The sequence below is a fragment of the Eulemur rufifrons genome, chromosome 5 (genome assembly GCF_041146395.1).
Source record: "Eulemur rufifrons isolate Redbay chromosome 5, OSU_ERuf_1, whole genome shotgun sequence".
NCBI classification, from domain to species: Eukaryota; Metazoa; Chordata; class Mammalia; order Primates; family Lemuridae; genus Eulemur; species Eulemur rufifrons.
Genome location: NC_090987.1, coordinates 9,990,998 through 10,002,715, shown reverse-complemented (window position 1 = coordinate 10,002,715; position 11,718 = coordinate 9,990,998). Strand labels below are relative to the sequence as shown.

Genomic DNA, 11,718 nt, shown 5'->3' with positions numbered 1-11,718 from the left:
CATATGCTAATCAAGGTGTTGCTGTAAAGGGATTTTGCAGAAGTAATTAAGGTCCCAATCAGTTGACCTTTCTTTCTTTCTTTTTTTTTTTTTTTTTTGAGATAGGGTCTTGCTTTGTTGTTGCCCAGGCTGGAGTACAGTGGAATCATCATCATCATGATCGCTCACTGCAGCCTCCAACTCCTGGGCTCGAGGGATCCTTCCTCCTCAGCCTCCCAAGTAGCTGGGAATACAGGCATGCACCACCACACCTGGGTAATTTCTTTTTATTTTTTGTAGAGACAGGGTCTTGCTATTTCCCAGGCTGGTCTTGAATTTGAACTCCTGGGCTCAAGCCATCCTCCCACCTTGGCCTCCCAAAGTGCTTGGATTACAGGTGTGAGCCACGGTTCCCAGCCAAGTTGGCCTTAAGACAGGCAAATTGTCAGAGTGGACTTGATCCAATCCTTTGACCCCTTTATATCTTGGTCTAGAGGCAGGAAAGTCAGAGAGTTGCAAAGCCTGAGAGAGATTTGGCAAGACTGAAATTCTCTTGCTAACTTTGAAGATGGGAGTGTCTTGTGGAAAGACTCTGACAACAGCCTCTAGTTGCTGAGAGAGCTCCTACTGGCAGCTAGCAAGGAAATGGGGAGCCCAGTCCTATAATAGCAAGAAAATGAATTTGGCCAACAACTCAAATGAACTTGACAGTGTATTCTTCCCCACAGTCTCCAGAAAGGAGCACAGTCTGGCTGATACCTTGATTTCAGCTTTGTAAGACACCGAGCAGAGAACTCAGTCACACTGCGCCTGACTTCTTCTGAGCTATGGAACTGTGAGTTTATACACTCTGGTAATTCGTTAGGCAGTAATAAAAAAAAAAAAAAACTAATATAATTACTACTAGGTAAACCCCAGAATTTATTCAGATTTTATCTTTTAAAAAATTAATGTTCCTTTTGTGTTGTAAGATACAGTCCAGGATATAACAATGCATTTAGTTATCACGTCTTAGTTTCCTCGGATCCTCTGATCTAGGAGATTTTTTCAGGCTTTCGTTGTTTTTCATAACCGTGGCAGTTTGGAAGGGTACTGCTCAGGTATTTGCATTTTGGGCTTGTCTGATTTATTTTCTCAGGACTAGATGAGGGTTATGGGATTTTGGAAAGGATGTCACAGAGGGGAAGTGCCCTTCTCATTTCAATTGAGGGAGTCCCTGATATGTACATGACGTCTCTGGGAAGTTAGCCTTGATCGCTTGGTTAAGGTGGAGTTTGTTAGATTTCTCCAGTGTAAAGTTTCTGTTTTTCCCTTTCCATACTCTGTATAAATTGAAAGCAAGTCACCAAGTCCAGCCCACATTCCTGGGGGAAGGATTAAGCTCAACCCACCAAAAGGGAGAGTATCTACATACATTATGTGGGATTTTTCTGTGGGGAAAATTCAGAAGAATATCTTTAAATGTTAATATTTAATCAACTTTCTTAAGATGTAATTTATAGGATATAAGGTGCATTCATGTCAAGCCTATAATTTAATGCATTTTGACAAGTGTATACACTGACGAAAATGCCACCATAATGAGGATATAGAACATCCCTCCAAGTTCCCTTGTTCTTTTTCCTGGCCAACCACCCCCTGCAACCCCAGCCCCGCAACTCCTGATGTGCTTTCCATCGCTACAGAGCAGACTTGTCATTTACAGGTTTTATTAAGAGGGATTCATATAGCATATGCCCCTTCGTGCTTGACTTTTGTTCAGTGTTATGTTTTTGAGATTCATTATATGTAATATTTCTTTAAAAGGTATACATAGATTTATGTGTAAAATTGATCAGACGTAGAGTCAGTGAATTTTTTGAGAATTTAGATTTTATTGATATTTCTGAATAGATGATACATTCCTAAGTCAAGATACAAAAGGTGGAAAGGGTTCACAGACTGCACAATCTCTGCAGCAAACATCCCCAGGCTACTCAGTTACCCTCTTCTTGAATCCATGGTATAGTTTCTTCTCTAGTCCTCCAGAGCTATGTTATATGTATAGACACAAACACATGTGTGCAAATTAGTTTTTGTTTCTTTTTAGCACAAATGGTGTCACACTCTATAAAGTTATCTCTGTTCTGTTTTCACTGGTTTTTGACTGGTTATTAATAATTATCTGGTACTGCAAAAAATATTGGTTTTTTTTTATCCTTTGAATTCTATGCTTCTAGTGTTTCCTATTAAACTTGATTTTGGCTTCAAAATTGAGATAGCTACATTTTAATATGTTAAAGAATCAATCTCTATTTTATTTTAAAGAGCTGTTATAAAACATGTATCTTAAATTTTGTCACATAATTTTCTAGGATTTATTGAAAATCAGTGTTGTTGAATAGAATATTATGTGATGATGAAAATGTTCAATAATTGAAGTAGTCAGTGGCCGAAGTAGTGAAGTGATCTTGGGAAGCATAGGTTTCTCTACAGGTGGGGCATCAGGTGAGGTTGTATAGTGTGTCTAGTGTGGGAGTGAGGGAAACTTCCCCTTTTCCCTGAAAGTTCACTGAAAGATCAACTCACAATTAAGCCAGATCAATAAGAGAAAGAGGTTTATTTACTGTGTGAATGGGGAGAATCTCAGAGTGATTACCCAATATCCTATCTCTGAATTCTACACTAATATTTTCAAGTACCTGCCCGACAAATCTATTTGGATCTTAAAAGAACCTCAAATTCAGTTCTAATTTTAACCCATGATCCTCTCTTCTCTCTAAAACAAAATCTAGCTGGCTAGGTCAGAAGCTTGGGTGTCTTTCTTGGCTTCTCTTCACTTCCCTATATCTAATCTGTTGCCATAATTCTGTGTCTGTTGCTTCCTGAATAATTCTCACAAGTCATCTCTTTCTCTCCATCTCCACTACCAACACTCTAATGGGTTCCTAATTTAAGTCACAGTAACCAGAGTGTTCTTTATTCTCGTTCATTTATATCAGAGTAGCCAGAATTGGATGTTCAAGATGCAGATACAATGATTTTATTTCGGTCTTAGAGAAACAAATAATCAAAGCGTGTAATGAGCTTCCCATTCCTTTCAGGATAAAACAGAAAGTTCTTAATGTGGTTTACAAGCTCTTCATGTTCTAGCATCTGCCTACCACTCTGGACTCGTCATGTCCTACTCTAACTGAGAATTTTTCTGTCTATATGATTAATATATTTCCAAATTATCCATCCTAAGTGTGAATGGCCACTTGAATTTTGTGAAAAGAAAAAAGGCAAAACAAAAAATAATTTAAGTCATTATTTTATTGATAATGTATTTTATAGAATCACAAAATTTAGATATATTAGAAGGGTCCCAGATATCACCTAAATTCAAAGAATTGTGGGTGTCTAGGTCAATGAGTTTGAAGAGAAAGTAAGATTTGGTTTGTTTCATTTAAAATAGGTTCCAAACAATTATATTTCAAATTTAGAAGATATTGTATTGAAATAACCTTTTATATTATCTTGAAGTTGAACATTTTTTCCCAAAGGAAATTTTTATTGCAGAGAAAGTAGATTAATATGTGTGCTTAGAAATAGAAAGAGAGAGACATGCTATTTCAACCATTAAATTCTTGGTGATGACTATGAGATTGAAAAGAAAAATGAATCAAGACAACCCATTGTATCCAGCAATCAGTTTACTGGAACAACCCTGTGAACATCTTCCAAAAATTACAGGCTAATCACATCTAAGGGGAAGAGACTCTGGCAAAGAAGAGGATGCTATTGGTCTTATTTTGCTTGATGAAGAATAGGAAAGGGTGATTACAACGGAACTCTTCATGAATCGAATAACCAGAAGATGTTATATTCACAACTATGCCCGTGGCAGAAGCAGCCTCTGCTCCCTCCTCTGTGACCTCTACAAATGACTTGTGTAGGGCTTTAGTCACTGCAAGATGCCGGCTCCCAGTCATGCCTGAGAGGTCAGCATCCTGTTGAGAGAAAACATCCACCATCCCAATGGCCATCAACACGTCCTTGAGGTCATAGCTCTTTTCCACTTTGAACCGCGGTAAGTATAAATCCACATCTGTCTTGCTCATATTCTGTGAGCTTGTCCATTCTATCAATTTCTCAGCAGTGAGTTTATCTTCAAGCTATAAAAATGGAAAAAAGAAACTGAAATGATTAACTATAGACCTCTAACATACCTTAATGAATTGAATATGTGTAAAGTTTTTATTTTAGCAATAAATAAAAATACAAAAGTTTCAGTTCATTAGATACTATAATAAGCAAAAAACAGTCCTGATTATATAAGTACATTTGATTATATATATATAAGCATATATATATATATATATGTACATACATATATATGTAAAAACAGAATCATTACATCATTTTGTACTAAATGAACTCTATTTCACTATTCCTTATGCCAACAGTCTCCTACATGTGTCAATTTTTAATAGACTCTTCCTTTCCTGTACACATTACTTATCACATACTGCAATTACAGTGTCTACCCTATTATAATTCCTTTTTTTGCTTTATATATTTGTAAATTTTTCTCACATTGCTATGTATTTCTCTCAATCAAGTGTAAATTATTGCATAATAATACCATCAAATTGATATCAACTGTATATAACTCTAATTAATTAATAATTGCTTAAGGCAGTTTGTAGCAGGTCTTCATTAAAAGATGTGTAATATGAAAGTGAATTATTGTTACTCATTTTGAGTTTTTCATTAGTTTGAGGCTCCTTTGTCTAAAACCTTTTGCCTTATTTAGACTTGGTGCCTTAGGAAGAAAACCGGGCAATAGAAGGATTGTGGATGCAAGGTTTTACCTTCTGCAGACCATCTATTTCATTCGGCAGCAGCACAATCATGCTTAGGTCTTTGCCTTTGTATGGTATTTCCAGAACTTTGGCCTGCACATCCTCCAGCAAGGCAAAATTGAAGGATTTTCTTTGACTCATCATCTGTACAGATTTGCTTGTATCCTGCAATAAATTAATGTGCCAAACAAATACCAAGTGAGACGTAAGCCAAAAATGATAATATTATTGAGTTGCCACCACATCCTTCTCTTTCTAAGAAATAAGGCAGGAATTTTGTGAATAGGAGAAAAGATTTTCTGTAGGTATTCTAACTAAATAAAGTTATAAGAATGAAATGTTTTACTTTGCACGGTACATTCCATCAGAAGCGTTTAAATTTAACATGAGTAGATTAATAAAATATGGTATATGTATACTATGGAATACTAATCAACTACAAAAAACAATGGTGATCTAGCACCTCTTATATTATCCTGGATAGAGCTTGAGCCCATCCTTCAAAGTGAGGTATCACAAGTATGAAAAAATAAGCACCACATGGACTCTCCACCAAGTTGGTACTAACTGATCAAGACTAAGGTGCTCACATGGTAGTAAGATTCACTGGATGTCGGTCAGGTTGGGGGGTGGGGGTGGGTAAACTCACAACTAATGGAGATAGAGCACACTGTATGGGGGAAGGGCACACCTCTAGCCCTGGCTTGGGTGAGGCAAAGGCATTACTTGTAACCAAAATGTTTGTACCCCCATAATATTCTGAAATAAAAAAATTAACATTCCCTGTATAACTACATTACATTATATAAATAAAATATAGGCAATACCTTGTTCAGCCAAAATTCTCCCTCTTTGGTATCTTCTTTATTAAATTTCTTCTTCCACTGTCCTTTGAAATAGACTGCATTCACAAGAACCAGTGCAGTGGTGTTGCCAAGAGTCTTTTTAGGAAATAGGTCTTTGATTTTTCCTGAGAGGAAAAGAAAAAAAGCATCTGTCATGCAAGGTACAACTGGTTTGTCTGGAAGATGCTTTGCAAAAGCTCATGACTGATCATTAATTATTCACCAAGTCACTACTTTAGAAACTCGCTGACCAACAGTTCACCCACTCAGCTGTCCTCATGGCTGCAGCCCGACAGAGTTACCCCTGCAGGAGATACCACTGCTTGTGATGGGAAAGGGGTTCAGGTTCTCGGTCTGTGGGTGACTCCAGTCATCTACACTGAATACTGATAAACTGATTTTATCTGCTCCTTCAATATAGAATTCATTTCTCCCTCCCTGCCTGTCTTCCTATTTTTGTCAACTTTGGGTGCACTCACAGAGGAGTAGGACCTGATTGTTCTTTAGGACAAATATGAGCTCGATGCTCTGAAATACATGCCCTGTGCTGTCAGACACCACTTCCTGGGTGTTTTTTTGTATTTATTCTCATGTTGAATTGCTGTAAATTTGGCCTGTAATGAGAGTTGGCAGGTAGGATGGATGTTCACAGAAACCTTTGGTAAGTTGTCTACCATGCATGAGAAAGACAGCTGTGACAATCCCTGAAGACAATATGGGTGTGGGTATGGTCCATGCCACTCCAGCTAAGGTGGTAAAAAGAGTGGCTTACAGGAGGGCTGCTCATTTCCCAGTTAGTAAAGGAGAAGGGAACCCTTTGTAATGTTTTCTCTTAAAGATCCATAGTCAAACATTGGCTCTGATTCAATGTGCAGAGACTTGGGATCCACAAAGATACAGTCATGTGGGGCCCTGTGCAAACAATTCTCCAGCTGTGTTTCCATGCAATTGGCTTCTTGTGATTCCCTCCCTGTTTCCCCTTGGCTCTCCCACATTAACGTGAACCGTTTCATCTTCTGCAGTGTCCTCCTGCCTCCTCTCTGCAAATCCATCTCAACATCCCACCCTCAGAACCCCATCCAGTGTCAAGCACAGGGCTCACTCACACAGGATACTCAAAAGTGTTCCTATAATGGGCAGTTCTCTTACCATTTGTTTGAGTTTCCACCCAGGAGTTAATCTTCTTTTCACTTTCTTCTGCAGCATTTTTAAAATCAACAGATTCCGCACTGGCCAGGTAAAATTCCTTAGTATTAGCTAAATATTCCTTTGAGATGTGAAGGAAGAAAAGAGGAATTAAGGGTAACGTATCAGCAGCTATGTAGTAATGTTACCAAATTTAATTATTTATAATTATAGTAAGTCGAATCCAGACCCTGAACGAATCCACTATCTCCTGCCCAAGGCTATTTTCGTGCAGCTGCCATGCCGTCCACGTGAAAGGGGTGCAGGCTGGCACAAGAAGGAGGTAACTGGAGGTCAACGCCATCTGGCAAATGGCGGGGGCACAAGAGGCTGTGGTGCGCAAGCTCCGAAGCACATTGCTCTGAGGCAGGTGAGTTGCTTGTGAGGCTTCTTGCCAGTAATTCCAACCAAGTCATTTCTCACCTTTGTGTCTTCCTCAGGCATTCAATATTTCCTGGTACTTCCCCAGCTCTCACCAGGGACTCACCCAAGCCTGCCCACTCCAGTAATATCCCATTAGCCTTACATTTTGCATCAACATGTGCTCCATATTACCGGCATCTCATGACTCACTGTGCTGCCCCACCCTCTTTCCTCATCAGATTATCCCTAAATCTACACTTTCCTGGTGCATTGTCAGAGTCTGGGGTGGAGTTGTGGCAATGGAGCTAATGCACCCTGAGTGAGTGCTCCCCACCTGAGAGGACCAGGCTCATTTCCCTTGCTCTGCCACATTAGGCCATTCAGACACATAGGACCCAGGAGGCAGATTAAAGGTTTGGTAGGTCAGGTGAAATTTACCTGAAGGAACTTATAAGTCTTTTCTCCATAAAGCCTGTTGGCAATCTTCAGCTCATATGCATCTGTGGGTTTGTTTAATTCAGTCAGAAGCTTTTGAAATTGGTGATGCACATTTCCTGGCTTTTCATCCTTCAAACATCAAAAAGGAGCTCATTGAATTACCTTATCAATGAAATTACTAAACCCAAACTCAGTCTGTGATATCAATACCTAAAGGTGGGTAGTCTCAAAGATGACCTTTTGTGCCAGTTCCCTGATATTTTGTGTATTTTTACCTCAAATGCCCTTCAAAATCTACCTTACATTTATCTTCTTCCAGAAAATTCTTTCTTCTTGCTCTAACATACCCAATCTTTTCTCTTTAGAACTAAAGATGTAACACCATTCTACCACTGACTTGTCCCCTCATTGGTTTAAGTGGTTAAGTGTAACTTCCCAGCTAAACTCTAAGCTCCTCTGGGGCTAGAACGATATTTCATTTCTACCAGCCATCATGGATATGATTATGTTGAAGTTTCGATTTTTTAAATATGTTATGACATGAAGCGCTGTTATACCCTTGATGGAATCATCTTCTCAGACACGTTGACTGTGATTTATGGCTTTTTCCTCATGATGGTCATTCTTTGCATGTGAGAGCAGTGTGTGCCTGGTACTCAGTTGAGGGCGTTACATGGGTAGCTCCAAGTCGTTAGTCCAATTCAGATGAAAATAAGAAAACTCAGAAAATTAAAAAAGTCTCTCTAAAGAGAAATAAATTAGCAAAACCAAGGTTTGAAGCTAAACCTGTCTGATGCTAGAACCTTCTACTTTGTAGCTAAGAGTTTTGCACCATTGAGTCTCTAAATCAATATATGTCATAGGTATCATTTCTCAAAATATACTTGGAGTTTTGCTTATTCTTCTTGATCTCATTGATGACAATTAAAATTAAATTATTTTACCAACATTTTTGTGATTAGTATAATTATTATTTTATAATAACTTTTATTATGGCTTTTTATAGGCCAGGCACTGTTATAAATGTTTGTATGTATTTGCATGTATTGAGTCAGATTTTTTATTAACCCTAGTTTATTGGTATGACAGCAGTGTGACTGAGCAGTTGTATCTTGCCCGTGTTCCCTATTTGTGAAGAGCAGAGGTGAAATTTGAACATAGCCTATGTAGCTCTAGACCCTTGCTCTTTAAGTACTATGCTGACCTTCTTATAGTAATGCAAAATGTGAAAATAATAATTATGTGACACAAACTGCAAAACCACTCTGCATGTCCCAATCTTTTTTGTCCAGGAATATTTCTAAAACTTGCCTTTAGTTTCTTAATTTATATGAAGTCCCAGGGTAAACTATGACCCACTGAGACATCCAAAGCTATTTCTGAACTGCATTGCTTTGTGACTCACATGACATGCTGCAGTTCTTTCTTTTGTGTTTTCTGTGACTTCATTAAAGTGAAGGACCTGGAAGAGAAATAAAGTGGGACAAGAAAACTTCATTCAGAAGATCTGTTTAAATCAGTGCTCACTCAATTATGGGAATTTCTGCTCAGCCCCTGTGTCATCCATCAGGCCCTGTGCTACCCATGAGCCCCTGTGCCACCCATCAGCCCCTGCACCACCCCTCAGGCCCTGTGCTACCCATGAGCCCCTGTGCCACCCATCAGGCCCTGCACCACCCATCAGCCCCTGCACCACCCATCAGGCCCTGTATTACCCATCAGCCCCTGCACTACCCATCAGGCCCTGTGCTACCCATGAGCCCCTGTGCCACCCATCAGCCCCTGCACCACCCATCAGGCCCTGTGCTACCCATGAGCCCCTGTGCCACCAATCAGGCCCTGCACCACCCATCAGCCCCTGCACCACCCATCAGGCCCTGTGCTACCCATGAGCCCCTGTGCCACCCATCAGGCCCTGCACCACCCATCAGTCCCTGCACCACCCATCAGGCCCTGTACTACCCATCAGCCCCTGCACCACCCATCAGACCCTGTGCTACCTAACAGGCCACTGGATCTGGTGCCATCCGCATGCTCACTGACACAGTGATGGAGAGCAACGTTCAGACAGGTCAAGGTAACAAAGCTGACACCTACCTTCTCAATTTGTAGTGCAGTGTTTTCTCTGCACCCTAACAGCAGCATCGCAAATGCTGATGTGATGCTTAAAGGGGAATAGAAGATGTTGTCCTCCTTTGATTTTCCAAACTGTCGGAACATATCTAAGGCAAACTGGGTGTTTGCTTCACTGAGTGACTTCATGGTGACCTTGGTGTGATCTGGAACTCCTGGAAAAGAATCAGATTCATTTTAAAATGACTTTACTGAATGAAGCATCACTTTGTAATAAAATTTTCTAACAGAAAATGACATATCTGGATTACAGGATTCTGGCAACTAAAGTTTTCCTTCTTTTTACTTTTCAAGGCTTTTACAATGTCATGTATTAATCTCATAATTAGAAGATTCATGAAATTACTATTTTCAAAGACTTTGTAAACAGGAAATAGAACATCTTTATCTTTTCTTCATTGCTGGCTGTCCTAGGTCTAGGTAGAAAGGCTTTATAACAAACGCTAAGATGAAGGTTTCTGAGGATGCCATCCAGCCAGCTCTCAAGAGGCACCTCTGACTTTTCCTTCAAGGTTCTGTGGCTGCAAGGCACTCTTCCCCTAACTCCATGCTTCTAAGGGTGCATTTGTTCACTTGGAAATAAATAATTGAAAGGATAAATCCGATGAAGTAGGTATTTTAATTTTGCCCTTGCAGAATAAGCAAAATACAATTAGACAGAATGAAGTAGATGCATGATATAAAACACATTATCGTTATTATTCTAAAAAATAATTCATATTGTTATGTGGAGCATCTGGAAGCACTCACCTGTGTTCCTGGAGGAAGCAGAGGTTGTCAGGAAGCCTATCAGAGTCTTAGTGTTCTGACTGGTGAGATCCTGAATATATATTTCTTCTTTCTGCCCCTCCCACTTCATTGCGGTTGGTATTTCCAGTAAACCAACTTTAGATTTCATCACCAGGATAACACTCATCTTTATCAAAGTGAAAATTTATGAAAGATGGACAGGACTTTTGTTCTACCAATGTATTTCCTTTCCTGTGGGAAAAATTGCAAATCTGCAATCACTGGCAATCTTTGGCTTATTTGAAATGAATGTAGGTGCCTTTCTAATACCAATGAGAATAAGTTTAAAATTTCAACTTCCTCTTATTCCCTTCAGCTCCATCCCTTTGTACACTTCCCCAAGTGTAAAAACAATTCTTTCTGTTCTTGATTGTGTAATTGTCTTTAAGGCGTACTTGCAATACCAAACGGCTAAAGAGCTTACATTTGCTATTTTTCACTTCTGAAAGGTTTTGTTCATCCTAACAATTTCCCTAGTAACTGTTCTGTATGACCAGGAAAATAGTTCTAATTCTACATCTGAAGAGATACTGCGGAGATGTCTCAGCAAACCGTGGAGAACAGGTTCTATTGCTTTCCCCTAAATGCTCTGCCTTGGCAGTGATCCTCTTACTTACCTCCCATGCCCCTTGCAGCCATTCCAGTGTTTTCTTTTGCTTAAGGTCAGTGAGAAGGTTATTTACCTTGCTGGGTTAACATGCTGACAATGAGAAGAACAGGTAGGGAAGAAAACAAAACAAACCAGAAGCCATTTTGAATGGCAGCTTTCTAATTTTTCATATAAAAATGAAACAGAAAAATAAGTTGTTTAAGCTCTCAGGATCACAGTATTTCTCTGTCAAGCTCACCATTGATCACTCTGGGCTGGATGCCAGGATCCAATGCCCATAAGAAATAACAAGAAGGGGGAAAATGTTCTTTGAATGCTACCGTTAAGTCCATTTTTACTGGATCCTTATTCTCTGCATATGCATAGTGTTTCTATACGTAGAACAATATTAATGATTGTTGACCTTTACCGAGCTGGAATATATGTTTGCTTACTTGCACCTTACAGAGACTCATTAATGTAGGTGCATTTGTTATCCCGATTTCTCCAATGAGAAAACATATCTGTGTGTAATGGTGCAGAGTCTGGGTCATATAGCTAGTGAATAGCA

The 11,718-nt window shown here is 39.4% G+C and overlaps 1 protein-coding gene across 1 annotated transcript; it reads right to left on the bottom strand.

The window, feature by feature from the left end:
- Positions 1-3,704: 3,704 nt before the first annotated feature.
- LOC138383234 (serpin B3-like) lies at positions 3,705-10,543 on the bottom strand. Its single transcript, XM_069467900.1, has 8 exons — positions 10,520-10,543; positions 9,734-9,924; positions 9,042-9,098; positions 7,637-7,765; positions 6,800-6,917; positions 5,633-5,775; positions 4,815-4,970; positions 3,705-4,115 (listed from the first exon to the last, which is right to left on the bottom strand). Exons 2-8 carry the CDS (start codon positions 9,896-9,898, stop codon positions 3,705-3,707), a joined length of 1,179 nt encoding a protein of 392 aa, XP_069324001.1. The 5' UTR covers positions 9,899-9,924; positions 10,520-10,543.
- Between the last annotated feature and the right edge of the window lie 1,175 nt (positions 10,544-11,718).